Source organism: Epinephelus lanceolatus, chromosome 11 (genome assembly GCF_041903045.1).
Source record: "Epinephelus lanceolatus isolate andai-2023 chromosome 11, ASM4190304v1, whole genome shotgun sequence".
Lineage (NCBI taxonomy): Eukaryota > Metazoa > Chordata > Actinopteri > Perciformes > Serranidae > Epinephelus > Epinephelus lanceolatus.
The window spans coordinates 20242129-20268170 of record NC_135744.1 but is presented as its reverse complement, the minus strand read 5'-3'; the positions used below and the strand labels follow the sequence as shown (position 1 = coordinate 20268170).

General features: G+C 42.0%; 3 protein-coding genes across 4 annotated transcripts; 2 read left to right on the top strand and 1 right to left on the bottom strand.

The window, feature by feature from the left end:
* The first annotated feature begins 274 nt into the window (after positions 1-274).
* stt3a (STT3 oligosaccharyltransferase complex catalytic subunit A) lies at positions 275-12351 on the top strand. 2 transcript variants are annotated; one of them, XM_033646541.2, is made up of 18 exons: positions 275-343; positions 1135-1255; positions 2367-2427; positions 2517-2638; positions 2829-2974; positions 3962-4052; positions 4138-4244; positions 4327-4491; positions 4609-4789; positions 4946-5101; positions 5233-5324; positions 7438-7593; positions 9521-9709; positions 9843-9959; positions 10133-10235; positions 11124-11312; positions 11651-11766; positions 11974-12351. In XM_033646541.2, exons 2-18 carry the CDS (start codon positions 1168-1170, stop codon positions 12010-12012), a joined length of 2118 nt encoding a protein of 705 aa, XP_033502432.1. In that variant the 5' UTR covers positions 275-343; positions 1135-1167; the 3' UTR covers positions 12013-12351. The 2 variants fall into 2 exon arrangements, with proteins under 2 accessions (XP_033502432.1, XP_033502441.1); XM_033646550.2 differs by lacking the exon at positions 275-343 and adding an exon at positions 490-511.
* A 422-nt stretch (positions 12352-12773) lies between these two features.
* Positions 12774-15810, bottom strand: LOC117269519 (cytoskeleton-associated protein 2). Its single transcript, XM_033646565.2, has 7 exons — positions 15699-15810; positions 15262-15342; positions 14368-15176; positions 13965-14286; positions 13804-13864; positions 13358-13652; positions 12774-13257 (listed from the first exon to the last, which is right to left on the bottom strand). Exons 2-7 carry the CDS (start codon positions 15304-15306, stop codon positions 12993-12995), a joined length of 1797 nt encoding a protein of 598 aa, XP_033502456.2. The 5' UTR covers positions 15307-15342; positions 15699-15810; the 3' UTR covers positions 12774-12992.
* A 2125-nt stretch (positions 15811-17935) lies between these two features.
* On the top strand, positions 17936-24340 carry thap12a (THAP domain containing 12a). Its single transcript, XM_033651746.2, has 5 exons — positions 17936-18148; positions 19102-19219; positions 19798-19896; positions 20003-20039; positions 20151-24340. The coding sequence occupies exons 1-5, from the start codon at positions 18063-18065 to the stop codon at positions 21953-21955; spliced, it is 2145 nt and encodes a 714-aa protein (XP_033507637.2). The 5' UTR covers positions 17936-18062; the 3' UTR covers positions 21956-24340.
* Positions 24341-26042: the final 1702 nt, after the last annotated feature.

The following is a 26042-nucleotide window of genomic DNA, read 5'->3' as shown; positions in this document are numbered from 1 at the left end:
AATAATCTAAACAACAGGCTTTATACCACTGAACCAACCATTAACTGTCATATAGCTGTTAACAGCTAATATTTTGACTTCGGCTGCACCACTGAGATGACGTTGTCCTGAGAGTTTTCCACCACTAGGGGGCCTCTCCTCCTCACTAAGGACACGTCACTACACTACAGCGGCAAGGTAGGGGACCAAGTTTGAATGACAGCCGACGAACCAATCACATTCATGTAGAATTACTGTTGACTGACGCTCAACCAATAAACGCGCAGCATACCGCGGTTGGGGTGGGACTAGCTCACGGTGAAGGTTGTGTGTGAATAGTGTATGAGTAACAGGAACGGAGCGGGTGAGTCCTCCTGAACATTAAATATTAAATCTTTTAGCTCATTTAGGAGCACCAGTTTTTATTTTAGGCTGTCGTCCTGCTGCCACATGTGAAGGAGTCGCTGGTATTTGTAAAATAAGTCGGAGAGGAGGCGCGGGGCTGGGGCGTTCATTATACAGCAGCTAGCAGGTTAGCATTGCTAGCTAACGTTACTCTCACACTTTTAACTGGAAGGAAGCAGCATCAACACTTAGCCGGCCTAATGCTGAGCAGCTATAAGACGCTGTCTGTGCTATAATAACACTGCTTTCATTCAGAAATGTGCGCAGTATTCGTGCCAATAGGTAACTTAGTGAACAATGATGCTGCTCATGTCCTTGCTATGTGAAACTGGAAAGGTTGGTTAACTGTCAGTTCTTCTAAGGTTAGCTCAGGTAGTGCTACCTTTGAACTTAGCATTTATTACAGGTCTGTTGAGCTGTATGTTTTTTGGTTTTGCTAAATGCACTAAATTAAAGAAAGCAGGCACAAATCCCTGCAGAAGTTTTCCAGAGTGGACGTGGTTCCTGGTTCCTGACGCCACATCTTAGTGCGTGGCCTTATCTGGTTGGGCTGGACATGAAGTTGGCTCCTAACAGCTGGAAGACTTTGATTTTATGAGAATCTGGCTTGCTTACAGCCTGGCATTGACATTGATTTCTTATAATGCAGGATGCATTTCAATAAGTACACTTATATTAGGTGAGAGTGGCCTTTCCTCCACAGTCCTCCTGTTTGTAGTCTTTTACAGTGCTTGTCTGTCTCTTCATCAGGTAGTACGGTGAGCTGTCCCTACCCTCGCCAAAATGACCAAGCTGGGCTTCCTCCGTTTGTCCTATGAGAAGCAGGACACGCTGCTGAAGCTGCTCATCCTGTCTATGGCTGCTATCCTCTGTGAGTCCTCTAATTCCCATGCACATCAGTATGCTTTGCTAAAACTAAAAATACAGATGTTACAATTCAACTTAAATCAGTAGAACTTTATTTATCCCGAAGGAAATTCTTGTGCCAGAGAATGCTTCAAATTACAGTAACAACAATTGACATTCACATCAGAATAACCAGCGGAATCCCTGGGTCGGGGTTACTCACTGGGTCCAGTTTTAGAACAATAGAGTATTAAATATCTGGCAAAATACTCAAATATTCACGATAAAAAGTGTTTTCAAGGAGCAAAGCAAAAAACAGTGCCTCATTTATTTATTTAACCTTTTATTTAACCAGGAATTCCCATTGAGATTGAAAGGTAGCAGCACAAAACACATGAAAATGCAACATATAATACAAAAATCCACAATAAAACAACAACTTTTCAAACATAGAAAAACAAGCACATGTCTCTGTCACCACATTCTTTATGATGCCTTTAAATTCATCGATGGATATAAGTGTTTCTAATTTTACATCTTAGATCAGGGTAGGAGACTAGTTTTTCCCAGATCTGTTAAAACACAGGCAACATTAAAAAGCAACCACCTGGAGCAGCGCAGCTGGTAACTACCAGAGCTGACATACACAAAGGTGCAGAGGTTGGCTGGACGTTCGCCCCGGTATTGCTTTATAGATAAAAATATTTAAGTGCTGCTGTCTGCAAGTGGTCAGTGAAGTCCAACCCACCAAATCATAAAGAATGCAGTGATGAGTAAGTGACTTTGCATTTCTAATAAAACGTAGAGATGCATGGTGCACTGACTCAAGGCTACGTAAAATGGCAATAGCAAAGCTTGTCATCTATCCATATACCCAAGTACGTGTATGAGGACACTCTTTCAATTGATTACTGTCAGAAGTGAAGATGCTGAAATCATCGAGCAACTGTGAGTGAGCTTTTGAGAAGGCCACACATTTTTCTGAGCATCTAAAATCAATAGAGTTACAATAGGAGTGAGGTAACTAGTGTACAAGAGTCCCTAAAATGAACTACAATGGTAGAGAAGAGCAGACTGTGCCTGATTGTCAATGTCATATTGCACACATTGATTCATGTGCTTTTCCTCCTCTTCAGCATTCTCCACCAGACTCTTTTCCGTCTTGAGGTTTGAAAGTGTCATCCATGAGTTTGATCCGTAAGTGCCACTTCTGTCACGGTTATTTTCAAGGATTGTTAATAGATCTCACACCTTCAAGTAACGTCTCACCTTCATCTCACCTTTAGGTACTTTAACTACCGTACCACCCGCTTCCTGGCAGAAGAAGGATTTTATAAGTTTCACAACTGGTTTGATGACAGAGCATGGTATCCTCTGGGGAGGATCATCGGGGGAACCATTTATCCAGGTAGAAATCAGAGAAAGATATTAGAGAGCAGCACAAGTAGATGAATGAATGAAGGATTTATCCTTGGTTGTTTGATCTCAGAAGTAGAGCAGATCAAATGTTTAAAAGTCAGAAGAGAGAATTATGTACACAGTCTGCCTTTATTGGCCTTAATGCAAAGTTGTCTCGTCTCCCTTTCTTCTCTCACCAGGACTGATGATCACTTCTGCCGTCCTGTACCACGTCCTACATTTTTTCCACATCACCATTGACATCCGAAATGTCTGTGTCTTCCTGGCTCCCCTGTTCTCTTCCTTCACCGCCATAGTCACCTACCACTTCACCAAGGAGCTGAAGGTAGACACAGATACACAACAAACTATGTTATAAACTCTTAATAAAAATCCACACTTGTTTAAAAGGTCAGATTTAAAAAAGAATGGTCAAAATAAAAGCAGCAGAAATATCATGACTTGTTATTAATATGGGTTAAGCTCCAAAAAACACTAGATCGTACAGTTCCCTTAAGGCAACTCTGTTGTGTCCTTCGCAGGGCTCTTGTCCCATTTATAAAGTCAAATTTAATGCTTTATACAACCTCAACAAATGTAATGTAAGATCCAAAAACCTTCAAAACAATTTCTTTGATAGAAAAGAGAGTAACTTATAAAATTGCCTGCATTTAGATTAGGAAAAGTGCGGCATTTGTAATGTTTTCCATTTAAAATTATATCTTGTGGAGATCACACAAGATTTATTTTCAAGGTTCTCGACAATGAATCTTGGATTTCCAAATATATTTCAGCTGTTATGTCTGACAAGATGTCTCAGGGCTACAGATATTTGTCATGACTCATCCAAGGCTGTGTTTGCAATGATAAATAATGAAGCTAGCGAACCTATAATACTCATTAATAGGAGAATCTCCGATTGTCTAGTACAAACAAGTTAAACAAACACAGGTTATTGGACATTTTGCAGGCATGGGTGCATGGCAGTTTTCCCATTAGCCTTAAATGCACCACCTTTAAATGCCTCAAGCAAATTTATGGTAAATTTAAGATAATGTAAGACTTGAATTTCCTCTATGTTTATTTAAGACTTTTAAGACCAGGAGCCCTGGTCGCTTGTCAAGCCCTTCTTGCCCACATCTTTTAATCTCCACACGCCACCAGATGGGAGCACAGGCTTTCTGTTAGGTATTTAGTGTCTCAAACCCAAAATTAATAAAGAAATTACCTCATCAGGATTTCTTGGACCTAAAACAAAAAATTAGTTCAATATGCTTTTATTGATATGATGATGTACACTCTGTTACCACTAAAGAGCCCTTTGTCCCTGTAGGATGCAGGTGCCGGGCTCCTGGCTGCTGCCATGATCGCAGTGGTGCCTGGTTACATCTCTCGTTCTGTTGCTGGCTCCTATGATAATGAAGGTATACACCTGAAGTGCACAACACTGTCACTTAAATAAAACATCACAAAAAGATGAATAAAATCCCTCTGTGATATCCCATTTAGGTATCGCCATCTTCTGCATGCTGTTGACCTATTACATGTGGATCAAGGCTGTCAAAACAGGGTCAGTGTACTGGTCATCCATGTGCGCACTGGCCTACTTCTACATGGTGAGGAGAACTAAAAAAAAGCACATTTTATTAGATAAATTTGGAGTTAACAGAGATGTTGATAAGGTGTTTGTGTGTAAAGGTTTCTTCCTGGGGTGGCTACGTGTTCCTGATCAACCTCATCCCCCTCCACGTCCTGGTTCTGATGCTCACAGGCCGATTCTCCCACCGCATCTATGTGGCTTATTGCACGGTCTACTGCCTGGGCACTATCCTCTCAATGCAGATCTCTTTTGTTGGTTTCCAGGTAAGCTGAAAACATACCATTTAATGTGACGTGACTTACTCGGCAATACAAAAATCAGTGTCGTGTTAGGAAGAGAGGTTTCACTCACCTTCCTGTCTCTCTTCCCTCGTACACCAGCCGGTGCAGTCATCAGAGCACATGGCAGCCTTCGGTATGTTTGGCTTGTGCCAGATTCATGCCTTTGTGGACTACCTGCGCAGCAAACTCAACGCCCAGCAATTTGAGGTGCTGTTCAAGAGTGTCATCTCCCTGGTGGGCTTCATCCTGCTGTCTGTGGGCACTGTTCTCATGCTGACCGGTAAGAACATTGACAAGTTGCACCAGTAGATACATTGGCAAACGGCATCATAGTGAATGGCAAAGTGTTTTAAGATGTTTGCTTTTGTCTTGTGAGAAACTGATTTTAAGTTCTTTCACTCTGGACCGTGACTGACCAAAAGTATATTCCCCTCAGGTAAGATCTCTCCATGGACTGGTCGCTTCTACTCCCTGCTGGATCCCTCCTATGCCAAGAACAACATTCCCATCATCGCCTCTGTCTCTGAGCACCAGCCCACAACCTGGTCCTCATACTACTTTGACCTCCAGCTGCTGGTCTTCATGTTCCCAGGCAAGTGCCCACACACAGAGTAACAAGAGGTTTACACTGTGCGATCATTTCATCTTTCATGCAAATGAAACACACAGATTACTGTATTCTTGTTGGGTTTTGACTGACCGTATCCCTCCCTTTCCTTACAGTCGGTCTCTACTACTGTTTCAACAACCTGTCAGACGCCAGGATCTTCATCATCATGTATGGAGTTACCAGCATGTACTTCTCAGCTGTCATGGTACGTCCTGTATAGCACCACACATATGTCTCAAAAGACTCTTCAGAGAGCCTTTAATTGTTTGCTGTTGGGGTTTGTGTCACTAGAAGACCGCACACTCACAACGTTAAGCATAATTGAAGTAAATCAAAAAACATGTATTAAGAAAGGTGTATTTCTATTTTTCTTTTAACTTTGTACCTCACATGGGTTAACATCTTCCACTCCACTAGGACACCTGCAACATCAGCTGACATTACTGTCTTCAAATCTCCAAATGCCAAAAGTTTTGATACCAAATCACAACATGTTTTTTTTGACCATTTGTATAACTTCTTTTTAGCACCAAATCTGTGAAACAAATGGTGTCAACCCAGTAATTTCTGCAATGACTTAATAGACATAATGGACCCTTCGCTAAGTCCTGCCCCCAGACGCAGACTGGCTAATCATAACGTAGCATGGGGCCGGCTCAGACCAGGGTCCAGCAACAACACAGCTGTGCTCCATTGACTCTAATGCAGTCATTTCAGATTTCCTTCATTTTCCGGCTGGTTTTGGAGCTAAATGTTGTGCCTGGGGCACGTCGTGTATTAATGATACTCGTTACCTGGAGAGGTTGGAGAAAGATATACGTTTCTTCCCTGTTCCAAAACCAAAATCAAACCCTGAGAAGTGTAGGGTTAGCTAGCTAGCTACTGAAGATATAGCCTACTGAATGTATACACATGCTGCTTTTGCTTTTTAATGATTATAACAGTGAAACAAAGAGCGACCCTGCTGTACAGGAACCAGTGAAGGGAAGCAGGGAAACTTTGCTGATATTCAACCAGCACTGTGTCATCACAGTGTGCACAGATGAACGTTGTTTGACTTTACCCAGAGATCCCTGCCTGTCCAGCGGCGGAGGTCCAGGTGCAGGCAACAGCATGGGGGCAAAGCCAAACACCGTTCATCTACACACACTGCAATGCCACACAGCTGGTTCAATATTAGCAAAGTTTCCCTTTATATTCATTGTCTTGTGTGGCGATCAGCAGTGATGTGGTGGTTCACTTTTACACTGTGATCTGTAGCCTATAGTTGGGCTTTAGCTTTTAACCATCTCTGTCTTTTTAACCTGTTGTTGCTGCTGAGTTAGACTCACAAGTCTGTCTTTAGACGCTTTGCTTAACTACAGACTGATGACTTTCTCCCTGATTTTGTGTTTAGATGGGCGGATACAGTTTCACAGTTTAAAAAAACTCCCTATGTTGCAGAACCAATAGTAAATCCACAGGGTGGTCCTTTGGTGGCTCGCTGAACTCTTGTGCTCTTAAACATAGTCCGACTAGAAACACGTGTAGCGGTACAAAATGGCTCAAGTTGCTGTAAGTCCTTCATTTCCACAATCTTGTGGACTGAGCACACGTTTGATAAAACGGAGTTAAATCTCTCAGCATCCATTTTCAAGCTCTCTGTGTGTTTATTTCCTTGCGGACGAGAAAAGGGGGAGCGCACATTTCTGGGAAGGCGTGTCCTTTTCAAAAATGCAAGAGGCGTTGCTTTGTTGCCGGCCGTTTTCGCCGGTGTGTTAAACACACTTTAGAAAGGAGTGTCCCCAGACTATCAGAAGCCAGTGATCTCTGATTGTCTGGTGGCGAGACTACTGCTGATATCCTTCAAACACAGACTGTAGACCCCTCTGTCTGCTTCTCTCTGGAATCACTGTTTCATTTTTCCACAAATATTGTAATATTTCTTCAGAGAGTGCAGTTAGTTACAGTGTGGGCTACGTGCTTACTCTGACAGCTTGTTAGACCATCACAAAGGGGCGGGGCTTAGCGAAAGGTCAATTGAGCATGGGAATGGCCATCATATACTTCCATCATAACACTCTAAACATCTATACACTCTAAACTTTAAAAGACTGAATAGGCATCTAACCAGGACACAATGTTCAATACAGATTTATGACTAGACAAACTTGACACACAGAGTCGTGCTGCATCTCCAATAAGGCTTAAGGTTCCCAGCTTTCAGATGATGCATACCACTTCTCTGTGGCATATACTGTTGACCTGTTATCTCCTCCTAAACATCCGCTGCCCCCCCTAATAGAGACAAAAATGTTGTTTGTTTGTTGCCTTTTCAGGTGCGTCTGATGTTGGTTCTGGCTCCAGTCATGTGCATCCTGTCAGGCATCGGTGTGTCCCAGGTGCTTACCACTTACATGAAGAACCTGGATGTCAGCCGGCCAGACAAGAAGAGCAAGAAGCAGCAGGACTCCACCTACCCCATCAAAAATGAGGTAGGAGGCCTGTGAGACAGGTTCAGACTGAATTATAGCCGTGGCAGAGAACTAGAATTAGAAAACCTTTATTGTCATTGCATAGTTGTGACTCTCTAGAGCAGGGGTGGCCAACCCGCGGCTCGCGAGCCGCATGCGGTTCTTTGCCTATCAGTGTGCGGCTCTTCGATCCATTAATTAAAACCATTGGCGTGCGGCTCTTCTGTCATAAAAAAATCAATTTAGTGTTAGGAGTGCGTATGGCCCTTTAAGAAATGTAACAGGCTTAAGTGGAGCGAGTGAGAGAGAGAGGAGTGCGCACAGGCAGGTGTGGAGTTCAGGAGGAATGCAGGACAGCGCGGTGGCGATATCACAACAACAAAAAATGTCAGGGAAGAAATGCGTGTCTTTGTGTGTGCATGTGCGTGTGTGGAGAGAGTATGAGAGAGGGAGAGACTGTGTGTGGATGTGTGTGGAGTAGTGTTGCAAGGTATACTGGTACCAACGGTAGACCGCAGTAGGCTGCTACTTAAACACCACGGTACATGACACGGTGCCACTACTGTGGGATAAGTTCAAAGTCCAGTCAAAGGAGGGTGAGTGTCCATGCGCTGGCCAATAACAGCCATAGTGTTCCGCGGCGCAAGATAACGGCTTACCAGCGACTGAGAAGCACGGCTCCAGGTGAATAAATTGGCGTCATGACTGCCCAGAAATACCTGAACAGCCGAGCCGTGGCAGCACACAGGTATGTGGCGTGTCAGAGGAGAAACAAGCCGTTCACATTTCGCTTTGCGGCAGGTAACGGTCCACAAACCTCACCGCACTTTAGGGACTGTTCTTTACTTATGAAGGGACTTGTGAGGGGAGGAGGGTGGCTGGTTGATTTTTATTTTATTTATTTATTTTATTTTGATCCCCCCCTATGTTAATCACTTATTGATGCTGTTTTTGAAGTATGAATAAGTCAATAAGTAATTTATTCCATTGAAATATCATTGATGTATTATAGAAAAGTGATTTATCTTTTTATAAATGACAAAAGGCACATCTGCCTCATCTTTGCTGTGGTATCATGATACTACTCAGAACCGTGATACTTTCACTGGTATCGTACAGTGGGTCCCAATTTTGGTACCATGACAACACTAATCTGGAGAGAGTATGAGAGTGGGAGAGACTGTGGATGTGTGTGGAGAGAGCTGGAGAGGGAGAGACTGTGGGTGTGGAGGGGGGACGGAGAAAGACAGTATGAGAGGGAGAGACTGTGTTTGTGTATATCTCTATTCATGCTTATTCATTTGTGTGTGAGATAAATAAATCTGGCTTTGAAAATTGGAAATGTATGGATTTTGATTTTATGTCATTTAGTGTTTGTGTGAGAGAGGGAGTGCGTTTGTAAGCACACGTGTATGATGTGGCTTTTTGTAGTACCACGGTAATTTGTGTGGCTCTTGGTCTCTGACTGGTTGGCCACCCCTGCTCTAGAGGGTGGTGCCATCTACAGCCTGTACCAGCAGGAGGCATGATAATGAAACACTATTGAGATGTCACTACTTAGCTAGACCTAAATACACTCCTGCCAGTACTAGTACTAGTACTATAATGTTATATATGGTGTGTCAGTCACTGGAGCTACTTTTCTGTAGATGATGTACTTTTATTCTGATACTTTAAGTAAATTATGTTGAGATTACTTCTGTAGTTTTAGAATTTTAAATACAGGACTTTTTTACGTTGTGACATTGGTGCATTTATTAAAGTTCTCGCTTGTGCAGATGTGTATTCTCTAACTAATAAAATGCCATTACATTCTTCAGGGAAGGATACTAATGCTTTTTTTTCCTAAAGCATCTTTTGTTTTAGTTGTCAAAATAAAAGCACATTAATGGCCCCAAGGACGGAAAGGTAAAACCTGACAACTTCCTGTGTTGCACATTCTTACCAGGTTGCCAGTGGGATGATTCTGGTCATGGCCTTCTTCCTCATTACATACACCTTCCACTCTACCTGGGTGACCAGCGAAGCCTACTCCTCTCCCTCAATTGTCTTGTCAGCCCGTGGAGGTGACGGCAGCCGCATCATCTTCGATGACTTCAGAGAGGCGTACTATTGGCTCCGCCACAACACTCCTGAGGTCAGTCATAAGAAGAAATAAAGAATAGTTAAATCAGTTGAGAGCTCTTAATAGGCTTATTGATTGTTGTTGTGAGTCATGCACCATCGTAGGGCTTCCTTTCAATGATTCGAGTTTTGTTTTGTGTATGCAGGATGCCAAAGTCATGTCGTGGTGGGATTATGGCTATCAGATAACTGCAATGGCTAATCGAACAATTCTAGTGGACAACAACACGTGGAACAACACGCACATCTCCAGAGTTGGACAGGTGAGCTGGTTAAGCGTTAGGGATGCACAATGTTGGATTTTTTGCCGATATGCTGATATGTAACAATATGTAACAACCAATACTGATGACATGCCGATATTATCGTGCATCCCTATTCAGGGTAATTGTGTTTCTAAAGTGCTGCTGTGTTGACTGGGCTGTTTGTTCCATAGGCCATGGCATCCACAGAAGAGAGGGCCTATGAGATTATGAGGGAGCTGGATGTCAGTTATGTCCTGGTCATCTTCGGAGGACTGACGGGCTACTCTTCAGACGGTACGTCCCAAGTATCAGTAGCTCTGTCAGTGCAGTACTCGCAACACTGGCTTTTAAAGCAGCTTGACATAAAAATGCACATCGACAGACACATTGGTACTTTAGGTGTAAGTTTTATGGAGCTGGATTTAATAGAGCTTTGGTTTGATGGTCTGTTTGCAAAGTTGAACTGCACAGTTAATGGAGTACTAATCTTGATCACATTTGAAATGATGGAGTGCGCTATTGACCTTTAAAACGTGTGCTCTGCTCATAAACTCGGCTGCATATCAAGTCAGGCACTTCCTAGAGTAACAGCTAGCCTCCTTTTTTGGGGAGCTGCCATGCTGCAGCATGTGAACCCTGCAGTGACAGCCTGTGAAAAACATCCCTGAATGTTGCAGCTGCAGTCCAGAGTGGAAGAGTAATATACAACAGAGGGCAGACGGGCGAAATGCAAACCAAATGTCCGGAGCAGAAGTGGAAGAGCTATTCCCCTGAAACGGATCATCATCTGTTAATGTTAAGCGACAATAAATCATGCGCAGAGGGTGCATGGGACTTGTGTTGCTGCAAAGCAACACAGCTAACATGTTCAGCCATCTAAAAACATCACCTCACTGAATTCTGTCCTTATCCAGCACCAACTCTGACATCTATGTCAGCGACACTGTACACCTCATCCATCCAGCTTTTAAATAGACTGAAACAATAAATGCAGTCACATTCCATTTGGCCAGAGATATGCGTCTAATACATCTCAAACAGCGTTTTCATTTGCTTGCATTCTGTAATGGCATATTTATTCTCATTTTCATGTTTGTCATTGAATGTCACAGCAAAGTGAAGCAAAAAATCTTTAAAAGGGCATTTTACCACCTCTCTAACTGGTCGTTCTGTCTCCCTCAGACATCAACAAGTTTCTGTGGATGGTCCGTATTGGCGGAAGCACGGACACGGGCAAACACATCAAGGAGCACGACTACTACACTCCCACCGGAGAGTTCAGAGTGGACCGCGAGGGCTCCCCTGTACTGCTCAACTGCCTCATGTACAAGATGTGCTACTACCGCTTCGGCCAGGTCTACACAGAGGCCAGTGAGTAACTCTGCAGCCTAGTGTGATCTGTTTTTCATCATGCACCTTTACCTTGCTATCAGATGCAGATTGTGAATATAAGCGTTTTTGAAAGGGCTGTTTAGTTTAGGATGATTGATGGTGTAGTGCTTTCATTTAAATGATACTTTTAAAGCTGTTGGCAAAAGCCATGGAGCCAGACTGTGAAGATGGATGCCCAGTGCAAAAAAGACAACTGCACTGTCATGAGACAAGATATAAATAAGGAGTAATGCATAAATATTCATGCTGGTCCTCATTATTAATATGAAACAAGTCTTGTACTGTCATTTTGATGGACTCACTGACCCTTTTTGCAGAGCGCCCACCTGGTTATGACAGAGTGAGGAATGCTGAGATTGGGAACAAAGACTTTGAGCTGGATGTGTTGGAGGAGGCCTACACAACAGAGCACTGGCTGGTTAGGATATACAAGGTAAAGCCACTAACGTTTCCTCCTTACCCTGTGTTTCAACACAGCATCATCACATTTGGGAATCCCAAATTGGTTTGCTGGTCAAGCTTAGATCTGACACCATCTCTCTCTGGAGACATTTAGGAAATCACAAAGTTATGCAGCTTATTCTTTTGTGTGAATCAAAGTTGACCTTTCTAACCAAGTCTTTTTTGTTCCGCATTTCAGGTCAAAGATCTGGACAACCGGGGACTTTCGAGGACATAAAATCTTCAGATGGCGGTGGAAACAGCCTTTTAGCACACAGCACTGAACGCCTTCCCCTGTGGTCTGCAGATGAGTGGGAAAAGAGTACTTTTTATACTTTTTGTTTGGTGGAAGAAAATTGCATCAAAGAGATTTTTTTTTTTTTGTGGATGATTTTCATTTTTTTTTATTTTGTCATAATGAAATGTCTCATCTGGGATCAGAGGGAGCTGGTGTGAAAACGTCCAGTCTGATGTCATGAGGCGCGATTTGCCATGAAGTGGTTAAAAGAAAGCAGTGTTCATTCAAGAGCGCTTTGGGTTTTTACTATGTGGTCAATTAAAGTGGGATTAAACGTGAGTTAATAGTGGTTTGTCTTTTATTTCCCTCTTGCACTGCTTCACCAAATAAATTGAGATAATTGATGCGGGAACTTTATGACAATCTAAACCAGGGGAAGGCAACATGCAGCCTCATGCTCCTCGTTAGCCTCTCTCCAGCAGCTCCCTGTGTAGCCCATACACCAAATTAAATAACATTTCGTCAACAAAAACGTGTGTCATACAACTATGGCTCAGCACAGGGTTATTAAATTACAAATTCAATTGGGCCAGATTTTAAAACCAGAAAATGTTGATAGGCCAGACATTTTCAGCCGTGAGCAGCCTACCTCTTTAACTTTTAGTAATGGCAAATTTGAAACAAATGCAAATTAATGTAGTAAAAGTAGCAAAGTTGTAGTCAGCAATGTAGTCTGTATGATACAGATGCATTCAAGTCTCAAAAGCATAAGGCAAAATTCTTTTATTGTAGTGCGTTTGGCAATAAATGTCAACTTAATGAACAGTGTTAAGGCAAAGTCCCTCCCAGTACAATAAAACAACAGTAAAAGTCTTCATTCAGATTAATAAAAACCATTTAAGAGTATCAGTATAAAGTGTCCATTAGTTCCAGTCCCATACATGTAGGATTTTTTTTAAACAACACATTTACAGAGCTCCTCACTGGCTGGGCTGGTCTGGCAAATCTTCCAGAAGTGCCTCATTTTTCCTGTAGATGTAGGCATTCGCGTCGTCGTCCAGCTTCACCAGCTCGGCCAGTGACGACACACAGGGATCATGATCGACCAGCATCGCGGGCAGGCGGGAGGATTTGCGATGGATGCGGCTGGAGCGGCGCACCGGGGTCAGAAACTTCAGGTCTTTGATGTTGCTCTTTTTCCGGGATGTGCTTGTGCTGACCTCATCTTCGATCGTCTTCTTCACACTGTTTGAAGGGGGAAAAAAACACAATATTACAAGTGTCAAAAAAGTACTTTGTTGTAAGTTAATTCAAGGTTAAAGAAAAAAAAAATGTATGGACTCACCTCTGCAGGTATGGAGTAGTCTTCACACTGTATTTTATTACTGAAGCATTCTCCATCTGTGGTGTGGTCTTCATTACACCCTCATCATCATCACTTTCCACTTCATCATCATCATCATCATCTGTCTCCACATCGTCAACACTTTCTTCTTTTTCATCCTTCACTTGCTCAACCTTTGGCTGCTCGCTAACATCCTCAGGCACTTCCTTCTTCAGCTCCTCTTCTTCACAGTCATCATTTGGTTTGTTGTCCTCCATTTCAACATCACTGCACACATCTGTCACCTGGGAAATTTCTAATGAAAATAAAGAGGGTGTTGGTGTGAGAAGTGTCAATACAGCACATTAAACGACTGCAGTTATATTGTCTGTTATTCATGTTTAAACCAGAGATGCCAGTTATCTGAGTAGATGAATACCAAAGTCGTCAGTCACTAGTGAACTTACCATCATCACATCTAGAGGGTGTCTCCATGGCCTCTAAAGCATCACACAGGTTCACGACGATCTGTCACAATGAAGCAAATAAACGTGGTTTATCAGTGCAGAAGGCAAGATTTTTGATGCAGCGAAAACAAAATTAACAGAAACGGTGCCTGTTTCCTTACATCATCCACACTGTCCTGTGGCTCAACAAGCGGATCTGTGTCAGAGTTTTCCAGCAGGTCCAGAGTGGTGTTCATGATCCCTGGAGTTTGGCTGCATGTTGGTAACTCTGCACAGTAAGCGGTGACAGAGTCTGGCATGTGTGCTTCCAGTCTGGGTTCAGGTTCAGGGTTGCGCTGTGTAGGCGGCTGCGGCTCAACACAAGGCTGTGGTTTGAGATCAGCTTCAGGTTTTGCAGAGGCTTTGGTTTTAGCGGGTTCTGTTGTCATGGCTGGTCTCTTGAAAGTTTTGCCCTTGGAGGCCATCCACTCGGCCAGTTTCGCTCTGCAGAGGGAACACAAAAGCATTTGAGCATTTCTGACGTACAGTAACACCAAGGCAAATGTATGAAGGAAAAAGTCTCACCTTCTTTCCTCTGCAGTCTCCATTGTATATCTGTACTGACTGCTGGCACTTGAGACAGGTTTGTTGACCTTCTTTTCTGTCGCTGTAGTCTTTGGCTTTGAGTCTTGAGTCCCACTTCTCTTGGTGGGATCCACTTTAGCGTTTCTGGAGCTGGTACTGGCTAGTGTTGCTGGGACGGTTCTGGCAGGAGGGCGAGCAGAGTAGAACCTAGCAGGAGGGCGGCTGGTGACAGCAGGCTTGGACACCTGCGCAGATCTATCTGACACTGACTTGGACCTTGTCGGCACAGGTTTTTGTGCGACATGCCTGGGAAGGTCAGCGACAGATTTGGACCTGCGTTTGGTTGCATTTCCAACCCTTTGGTGCTCTGTTTTAGCTGCTGCAGGTTTGGGATCTGCCATGGCAGTGGTGCTAGCTGATTTCCAAATTGACCCAATTTTTGACTGGACAATCTTGCCTTTGTACATGCCGAGAGCTGATTTTGATGATGGCACAGGGGCTGGGGGCTTTGGAGCTTCAGCAACTATTTTTTTGTGCCTCACAGCCTGTTCGGTGAGGAAGGCTCGGCTGTGTGTTTGTTGTTGTTTGACATTAGCAGCAGCAGCAGTGGCTCCCTTTCCATCTTTCTGCACAGTCTTTTTCAGAACATCAACAGGCGCTGACTTTGTGTCTGCCTTGGCTTTAAGGGGGCCGTTTACTGCCAAGATTTCCTCTTTCTTGTTTGTCAGTTGGAAGGGAGTAACAGACGGTTTGTCTCTTCTGATTAAAGACTTGCTTCCATGAACAGGCTGAGCATTTTCCTTGTTTCCCTAAAACAAGAAGAGCATTATGTAGGTGGAGCGTGGGCTAAAACAATGAATGTAGTTCACATGATATTCAGTGATGGTAACTTACTTTCTTATAGGTGTGGTTTCGTCTTGAAACGGCGACGTTTTCCATGGTGAAGCCTCGACCACGTCAGAGTAATGGGTATTTCTGAAACAAAGTAATTACGTTAGGTCGTAACTGTTAGTAACTAAGCTGGGTCATTAGCGTTAGCTTGCATCATCTAGCATGCTGGGGGTAAACTGTCAAAACTTTGTGACAACATTTCACTCTAAGTATTAGCAGTTTTCATGCGTTTTTCCTTTTACATTTGGAGAGAACATCATATACTCTTTATCTAGTTTCGCGTGAACTTTGTGCACACAACTTAACGTTAGCTTACATGACGATAAACGCGATAAAACGTTAATGTCAGCGGGACGTTAGCCGTTAGCAAAATGCCAGCTAGTGTGCTGGCTTTGTCTTTATCTTTATTTAATCAAAGTTAAAAATAAATGTTAACTCACCCTTGTGTGGTCCTTTGTTGTGAGTTACAACAGGAGGCGAAAGCACAACTCCAGAGCAGTTTACGCCGTTTGCTTCTCTGCGGAAAAATATTCGATTTGACTTGGCGCTGCTGCTCTGCAATTGGTTACCGTAGTATCGCGACAGAACGAAATCAACCAATAGGATGCCTCGAAACTGAAAACGAGAACTGGAGAAGATACGTCATTTCTTTCATGTCACAAGTTTTCATGCCTTCTTGTTTGAATGTTTGAAACCAAATAGGATTCCTCTGATACCGGTCCATGCAAACAGTTTCTCCACACACGCCCCATGCATGACGGCCCTGACAGCCTCTGTGAGTGGAAAACAAACCACAAATCATCATCAGGGACACAAGGTCAACAAAAACAAATATTTTCAGGAAACAGTGCATATTTACATCATGTTGCTATAATGTAAATAGAGTGTAGAAATGAACTACACTCACTGTTTTATAAGGTCAGCACAAGGAAATTAAATATCTAAGGTAATATTTTTCTGCACAAGTAGGCAAATGCAATTGCATGTTTTAATACTACTACTACTATTAATAATAATAATATAAAGAAAAGCGTGTGTGTCATTTTTTTAAAATAAAACTTTACTGATCAAATTGCATGTCACTCATTTTGACAGTAAGAATAACCACAATGCAAAATTAAAAAAAAAACATGCCTGGGGGGTTAAGAGCATAATAAAAAAAGACAAAAGAAAGAAACTAAAGGCACATTTAAGGCCCATCTACTATGATATTATAGCCCAGTGGCTCCCAACTGGTCCAGCCACAGGGTCCAAATTTCTCCTTAGTCATTAGTTTGAGGTCCCACAGATTAATGCATGCAGCATTGTGCTTGCGTTTGGCCATGTTGTCGAGCTAGTTTTCTGTCTCTGTCATGTAGCTGTCGGTTAGTCACTCACTCTACAGCAGAAAATGGCACTTCAAAATTTGACTGTACAAATGAAGTTTGTGAGGCAGAATGGGCCCACGACTCACTTTTGGACCGCGACCCATTAGTTGGGAACCACTGGTGTAGATGGTTTAAGAATCCCGACAGATATGCAGTCAGCACTTTTTATCCATATATATATATATATATATATATATATATATACTGTATACACATTTTATATTTCTTAATCTTTAATTTTCTTCTACTCAAGCAACATTGTCACCCTCTTTTTTTCTGTCTGTGCTGTCTGTAAGTGTGGGATTAATAAAATTTTATCTTATCTTATCTTATCTTAGCACACAACTCATAGATGAAAAACAAGTGTCTCTTGTATCCAGTGTTGAGGAGCAACTATTTAGACGGCATGTAACTAGTTGTAGTAATTAAATTACATAATAAATGTAGCTATAATCAGTTACAATTACTGAGAAAACATGTATAATTAAATACAGTTACTAATCAAAATGTTGATGATTACAAAAGGGTTACATTCAACTATAATTTGTACAGTAAAATGTTCATATGTAGAGTATAACATCCACTACGAAGGAATATCTTCTTTTGGCATAGCCTTTTTCCAGACATTTCTCAGCTTTATTGCCCAGTTTAAACAGTTGTCTGAAAAGTAATCAAATGTAATAACTTGCATTACTTTGATGAGGTAATTAAATAGTTACATTACCTAGTACATTTTAACAGGGTAACTTCTGATCTGTAACCTATTACGTTTTAAAAGAAACATTTCCAACACTGCTTGTATCCAGATGAGATCACATCACCTTATTCATCACATGCCATATACAGTTTATTATGGCCTTTGGTTTGTAAAGTTACACTTCTGAGGATAAAATTTTGCAGGAATAAACAAGAGAGTATGATAAATTTATTTTCTTAAAATGTCGTGTCACAGGTAAGTGTATCATTATTTATGAACTGAGGTTAACTTCAAGAGCTGAAATATGTCATGGCATGTTTCCAACCATCGGGCTTTGAAAAGACTGCAAAGTATTATGGGAAAGAAGCGAAGCGCGCGCTTTAATGCACGTTGTTAAACACATCACGTTTCACAAAACTGTTTTAACACGCAAGCGAATTAGCCTTCAAAATAAAATCTAAATCACAATCTAAAACAAGAAGCATGCACGATATCGTTTGTCGGTGGCCTTTGGAAACAAGTGTTTTCGCTTATAAAAAATAAAAAATACAGTACACATACAGAAAGAGATATATGTTAGCTACTCAAACACGATGCATTTTTATTTTGAAAGTGAACACCGGAAGTTACCCTGGTGTTGACCGTTACTTAACAGCTAACAAGCGTTAGCAACACAGTTGGCTATCCTCAAAAGGATTTCGCCGCGGGAAACGAGTATATGATACAAAAATAAAATTGTAATGCAGAATCACTGCGCTGTTCCGAACTGTGCTAGTGGCAAATCCGGCCCGCAGCCACTCTTCAGGTTTCCGCAAGATCCAGAAAGGTAACTAATACTAATGCAGATGCTAAAGCAAACAGGAAGCTCTCGAGCTACCCCCGAGCAGACAAGCTAGATCCAGGGTCCTGTAACTTTGAATACTGCGTGCGAAATTAGTTTCACCTGTGCTTTCTCTGCTACGACAAGTCAAGACATGCTGTTAATGTTATTCCCAGTGCAAAGTATTGGTGTATTGTCTTCTTCACTTGCTAACGTTACTTTGTTGCTTTAGTGGGCCCATGTCATTGGTTCGACATCCCATTAGTCCGACTGTCCGCGGTGCCGAACGGCTCGCGGCGGGCGTATGGTGCGCCGCGACCGGCATGAGGTGGAGCAGGCTCACGGCTTATGTATTTGTCAGTTTCTTTTTCATTTTAACCCACACCATGATCTTTTCCTGACCCTAACCAAGTGGTTTTTGTGCCTAAACCTAACCAGACCTTAACCACAGGGCATCATGATGATTTCGGAACGGACCTCGGAACAATGAGTTTAATATGGTCGGAACAATGGGTTTAATATGGTCGGAACAATGGGCAGTTCCCGCTTTAGTGACTTAACGTGTTGATGTATGTACCTAGCACCATGAACACATGTATCCATTCAACCCTTGCGTAGTCACTGCATCTTCAGTAACATGCATTTGTGAATTAAACGAGGCTCACTTAATTGCTGATCCATTTGAACTACTGTGCTGCATTACAATATGTTTAACAGTCAGCAGGAGGTGTGTTTTATAACAGATCATGCTATTTATACACCATTGCCCCACTAAGCCACAACATAGACAGGTGTCACCAGCCACTCATTTATAAGATTGTTTAATACACTTTTATGCTTTTTATGTACTCTTTATCACCATATTCTCAGACAGTGTTGCTAGTAATTAAAAACCTCCAACTCATAACTTCTATTGACTTTAAACCTTGTTCTCATTTTGGTGAACCATCTCCTTTCAGGTCCAAGAAGTGGGTTGAAAAATGCCAGAGGCCAGAACTCATAGACAAATCACCAGACCAGTTGTACAGATACTACCGAGTGTGTGGAAAACATTTTGAAACAGCATCGGTTGATAGTGTAAGTAATGTTTTTAAAGTACATAATTTAGTACCACATTGCAGACGACAATGTGACCCTAGACCAAGGGTTGGCAACTTTTACTTTCAAAAGAGCCATATTTGGCCAATTTGAGCCTCTTAATAAAAGTAACACAGCCTTTCGAATCGAATTTAGCCAATCAACATTACTAATAGAGCTAAGTGAGCATTTGCCTGGAATGCAGCATTATTTCCACATGATTTTCGGTCAAAGCCACTGGGGACCACTGGAGAGGGGCTAAAGATCCGCATGTGGCTCTGGAGCCTCAGTTTGCCCCTGCCCTTGACTTTGCAGTGCTTTTTTGCCAATCTTCAAGTAAAATGTGAAAAGGATTTAACCCAGCCCTGCATATTATTTCACAGATTATTTAGTTAATACAATATATTGTGTAGTGGCTAAGTGAATATGTAGATAAATAAGGTTTTGAGATAAGTTCAACATAAGAAATAGTTTTTATTCAGTCTTTATATTTACTGTCTTCATATTATATATCTTTATACTGTCCTTAGTCTTTATATTTACTATTTTGAACTTTTCTGGCTTGTCTTTGTTTTCAGGACGCTCAGAGTACAGTACTGAAGGATGATGCAGTGCCAACTGTCTTCGATGTAACAGGCCAACCTCAAAACGGGCAAGTGAAGCGCAGCAAAGAGACGGTGGGGAAAAAGAAATCTTAATTCATGAAAATGGGGAAAATATTTTGTGTAATTTGATTAATGTAGTTTTTATATAAACACCTTTTTACTTTGACAATTTTTGTAGACCAAAGAGAATGAAACGAGCAGTAAGGGGAGAAAAAGTAAGTCGAAATATTAACACACACATATATTACTCAAAAATGAAAGTAATGGCTCCCACACCCACATTAATCACTTGATAAATGTGCAACTGTTTCTCTTTTCCTTTTTAGAAATCAAAAAGACAGTTAAAGAAGATGTCAAGACACTCCCCCAGGAGGAGGAAGACAAAGAGTATCTTAAGTCATTATTTGAAGTTGTTGTACTGCTGGGAGAGCAAAACATTCCTCTGACAGGGCCTGGTGATAATAAACAGGATAGCCTTGTGTCGAGCAACTTTCAGTCTCTGTTAGAATATCGCATGAATTGTGGAGATGAAGCCCTTAAGAAGAGGTACGACATGAATCAGGTGTGCTGCTCATCAGCTCAGCTGAATCAGTTGATCGAGGTGTGCGAGAGATACATCCGCAGTAAGCTGTTGGAGGAAGTTAAACAAAATGGCTGTTTCTCATTACTTACTGATGATTTGGTAAAGATCTCAGGAGAATGGTACCTCCCCGTGTTTCTCCGTTATGTGGACCAGTCTAACTACCAGCAGGAGAGGTTTGTTGGATTCTTATCCTTTGAAGGAGATGGAGCAGACTTTGCAGAGAAAATGCTGTCTGAAATGACTGAAAAATGGGGCTTGGATATGGAACAGTGTAGAGGTCAAGCCCACTCCTGCTCTGGGACACATTTTAGTAAAATGAAAACATTTGCTGCCAAACTGATGGAGAGGTACCCGATGGCAGTGCTGATGCTAAGATCTACTCATGCATTGAACCTCTCACTGGCAAATGGTATGGCGTTGTCAGGGGTTCAGCTTGTTTTGTCTACCTTTAAGAAGATTGAGTCATTCTTCAGTCAGTCCCCTTTGCTGCAGTTGGAGTTGGAGCACGCCATTTCGATTTTCTATGCGGACAGAGAGGAGAAGGCCAAGGAACTGAAGGAGATTTGTGGAACCAGCTGGACCAGACGGCAAGATGCGTTTGAGGTGGCAGTGGAAATCCTAGAGGCGTTGCTGCTGTGTGTGGACAGTGTTCATGACAACGAGGACATGAGGTGGAACGACCAAGTCACACACACTGCCTTAGAGATTTCAAAAGCACTGGCTGATTTTGAGTTTGTCATGGCGCTGGTGGTGCTGAAAAACGCTCTGACACTTACACAAGCATTTGGGAAGAACCTGCAAGGGACGGGAGCAGATGCCCACTTTGCTGCAGCCAGTTCAAAAGCTGTGTTGCACTCTCTGAAGGAGGTGTCTGACAACATCGATGTGTATCATGAGTTCTGGAACGATGAGGCCGTTAATCTAGCTGCTGCGATGGAGATCCCAGTAAAGATTCCTCGGTCATTCTTGAGAAAGTACCAGTCAGAATGTCGAGCCATTCGGCCAGAAATTCACTACAAGGATCACCTGTCTGTTCCAGTGGTGCAGCACATAATCAATGAAGTGAATGAACTCTTCTGTGAGGACCACCTGAAGGCTCTGAGATGTCTGTCGCTGCTCCCTGCCGTCATAGAGCCGCATAAGTCAACAGAACCTGAGGAAGAGAGCGTACAAGTGTTTAAAAATGACATCCCCAATGCAGGAACCCTCTCCGCTGAGCTGCACTGTTGGTGGGTTAAATGGAGCAAAAGAGGCAAAGGGGAGAGTCTGCCCTCCAGTCTCCACGAAACACTGCAGCTGGCTGACGTGAAGTTCTTCCCAAACATGCTCGCAGTTCTTAGACGGATCGGCATCCTGCCTACCTTGGCTCTGGAAGACAGCTGTGATGTGGCGTACAAGCGCTTCCAGATGTACATGGAGAACACACCTGACAAATTCAAATCAAAAAGTCTCGCTCTTTTGAACATGAACGCTGATGTTGGGTATGACCTGGATTCAATGGTTGAGCTCTACATGAAGACATACCCTGACAGGGAGGATGTGTCTTAAGTCGGTTGTAATGTGGTAGTTAAGCCTGCAGACAGATTATCCACAGCTTTGATAAAGGGTAAGTACCGGTATGGTATTTTTCAGCTTGGACCCTATTTTCCCATGTTTTTGTGTTGAAGTGAGTAATGGCATCAACAATTTTTAAAATCAGTCTAGTGTAACTTGAGACAGCTGCAGACATCAACAGTGAAACAGGCTGCAGTGTAACCACTCCGGGCAGGTTCGCATCGTCAGTTTAAGTTCAATAAAAGTGCTTGTATTTGCCACTGACGGGCTCTGATTGTTATTACAAGTGTCTGACAATTTATGGGAAAAAAATCCATCCAGCTCCTTTGTGCCGAAAGGGGTCAGTTGAGGTGGTTCGGGCATCTGATCAGGGTGCCTCCTGGGCGTTTCAGGCATATCCCACTGGTAGGAGGTCCTGGGGCAGACCCAGAACACGCTGGAGGAATTACATATCTCATCTGGCCTGGGAACACCTTGAGGTCCCCCCCAGAGGAGCTGGAAAGCGTTGCTGGGAAGAGGGATGTCTGGGGCGCTTTGCTCGACATGCTGCCCCCACGACCCGGCTCTGGATAAGCGAATGAAAATGGAAGGATGGATTGAAGATTCGAACTAGGGGTGTAAGTGATCACAATACAATACTATATTGATTCTTTAAACAACAATATGGTATATGCCGATATCCCAAGGTCTGCCACAATATGATTTCAATTCAGGGGTTGCGATCAATATGAGGTGATATCAGTAAATATCCTCATTGTCTTTTTCTTGGCTGCTTACCATTCTCTGCGTGGTGCTAGGCCACTAGCACTGTGAAATGTTTAAGAACAAGGTGTCCATGGATGGAAATGGTGACAGAAGTACCATGGGAATTTCAAAATAAAGGTGTATCTTAAAGATGATGATATGAATCGATGTTTTCATTATGTATTGATCATTAATCATCGTTGCACTACTAGTGGGAACATGCCCTGAGTGGTTACGTAGCAGCCTGTTTCATCACTGCCAGTTGCAGAGCTCTTGCTCAGTACTGGATCAAAAAATTGTTGCTCCCATTAGCCACCCAGACTCAGAAACACAGGAAAACATGGTCCACATTGAAAAATACCAAACTTACCCTTTAATGAATCAGACATCTTTTGTTGTTGGCCTTTTGTTGTTACTTTCTATCCATCATGCTGAAGTACCATCTTTTATAGCCTGTTTATGTTTTTGTGATAAAATGTAGATAAATGTAAATAGAAAATACTGGCCTGCAGTGTCATCAAGTCAGTGATAAACACCAGACATGTTTCAATTTCGTTTTTGCTGTACTTGTTCTCCATGCTGTTGTCATATTATATTTTGGGAGCCAGTATTGGCCACTCTGTTACCACCTGTAAACTGCTTGAATGTGAGTCTTGATTCCTTATATCCAATGATGATGATGTCCATTCCTCGAGTCCTTTGTTGGAATAAGTTGCAAATTGTTCATGTTTGAAGAGTGGGAGTTAATACTCATGTAAGCCTTGTTGAAGTGTTTTTGCTGTGTCACCCACTGATCTGCTGGCGCGTAACAAGTGGATAAAGAGGATCAGCCGGAAATTCTTCTAATGGGTTTAATAGCCATTTATGGTCATTCTTAATTTTTTCTTTTTTCTTCATGTTTTCCAAGTCTGTTAGAAACAAATCTTAAAATAGCAACACAGAAACTGAACCAGAATAGTAGTGAGGTAATTTAGATTATTACATTTTTGTCTTCTGTCCAAACTAAGACAGATTTTTTCTTTCAAGACATATTCAGAATTGGGACTGGTGCAAGGTGGTAATGACAGCCAATAAGTACAACCTGGTTTGTGCCTAAAATGTGTAGGAATGTGTCCTGACTATTAATCAAGTTTAGACTTCATAGTGAGTTGTTGTGTTAAGGACAAAGTAGCATGAGGTTCAGCGTCCTGTGAATAAGGCCACAATTCTATCCATCTTGCACTTTGGCTAGTGTGTCTGAGAATGGAGTGGATGCTTGTGGCCAAACAGCTGAGTCACTGTCTGCTCTGAGACTCATATTTCCACTTTTAGTGTTTGGTGTTAATGAAATCTGAAATGATTGAAAACTAAAACTATTTAGACTACAGACACGATTTGCTACAGAGGACAAAAAGGTAAAAAAGAGATGCTTTTTTGATTAAAAAATGCCAAATAAATTCCTTTAACTGTCATAATCTATTGTTTTTCATACATTTAATGACACGTGTCGAAAGGGACATCATTACAACCTTTCATCGGCAGCTATAAAAAATGTATGAATGACAAAATATGCGTAGATTGCTCAGGTTTTAGAAAAGTATGTTTTTATGACTTGGATGCATTTGTTTTCTTGTGTATAATAAAGCTATAAAATGATTCAGCTGCTTCATCTCTTGCTTGAGTTCGACCCTTTTCACTGAAGACATTTTATACTACCACTGCTGTGATTAATCACCCTGTGCTCCAGTTCCTGGACCCTGACTGAGCAAGACTCTTTAGGTCTTGTGTGTTTTTCACTTGCCATTGTAAGAAGGAAAGGACACTGACAGAAGGAGGACTGATACTAGGAAACAATGAATTTTTATATCAGAAAATTGTATTTTTTTTTTTTTTTTTTTAAAGGGACAAATTTAATAAGTGAGTAATTACTCTGTAGGGTCCAGTGAGTGTACTCGTTCTTTTCTGCCAAGACATGTTAACAGAAATAATTAAATGGATGATCAGAGAGATTTAAATGGTCTACTGAGACATAGATAGGGTGTGTTGAGCATTCAGGGTCTATTGGGTGCAACAGTAACAATAAAATTAACAAAATTAACTTAAGTGTAAAGAACAGGAAGCTGAAAATCCAAATCAGAGAGTATCAAGACAAAACGAGCAGTACTGAAACTGTGAGAGCTGTATGAGCTATGTCAAAAGTTTCTGTGTCGTGCTTGTGTAAAGACAAGTGTGATATAATCAATGAATACTGATCAAGATTCTAAACTCAACAAAAGTTGCCATGCATAGCATTTCTATGAAATCACAAAGTTACTGTGTTTCTTTTTGCAAAGATTTGTTTTTATTAACAGAAGCTCAAATTACAGTGCAGGAGCAGTTCCAGAAATGTCTTTGCGGTTGGTTACATCCAAAGAAGTTATTGTGTTTCTTAAGCAGTCAAAACAACAAGAGCATGTCCATTAATATATAGCCTATTAAAAAACTAAATTGAAAAATGTTATAGCAAAAAATAGCTTGAACGGCACATATGTTTATTGTGTAGCCTACATAAACATACACACATAAAAGTCAGTGGCAAAGATTTCCTTTATCTGTCTGTGCTTTGCTGTCACAAGGACAGATAAAGGAAATGTTGCCTGTCCAAAGCAATAACTCTGTACACCACCTCACCTCTCTCTAACAGAGAGCTGTCAGCTTTATGGTTTTCTGTCCCAACTCCACCGTGTTTTTGCCCTTCAATAACCTTGCACATGGAAATTTTGCACATCTTGTTCCCCTGATCTACTGGGATTTTCACATACAACCATCTCTAGAGTTCACAGATGATGGTCTGAAAAAAAGACAATATCCAATGAGCCAAAATGGCTTGTTGATGCCAGAGGTCAGAGGAGAATGGCCAGACTGGTTCAAGATGATAGAAAGGCAACAGTAACTCAAATAACCACTGGTTACAACCAAGGTCTGCAGAAGACCATCTCTGAACCAACAACATGTCCAACCTTGAAGCAGACGGGCTACAGCAGCAGGAGACCACACCAGGTGCCACTCCTGTCAGCTAACAACAGGAAACTGAGGCTACAATTCACACAGGCTCACCAAAACTGGACAATAGAAGATTGGAAAACGTTGCCTGGTCTGATGAGTCCGGATTTCTGCTACCACATTCAGATGGCAGGGTCAGAATTTGGTGTAAACAACATGAAAGCATGGATCCATCCTGCCTTGTGTCAACAGTTCAGGCTGGTGCTGGTGGTGTAATGGTGTGGGGGAGATTTTCTTAGTACCAACTGAGCATGGTTTAAACACCACAGCCTACCTGAGTATTGTTGCTGACCGTGTCCATCCCTTTATGACCACA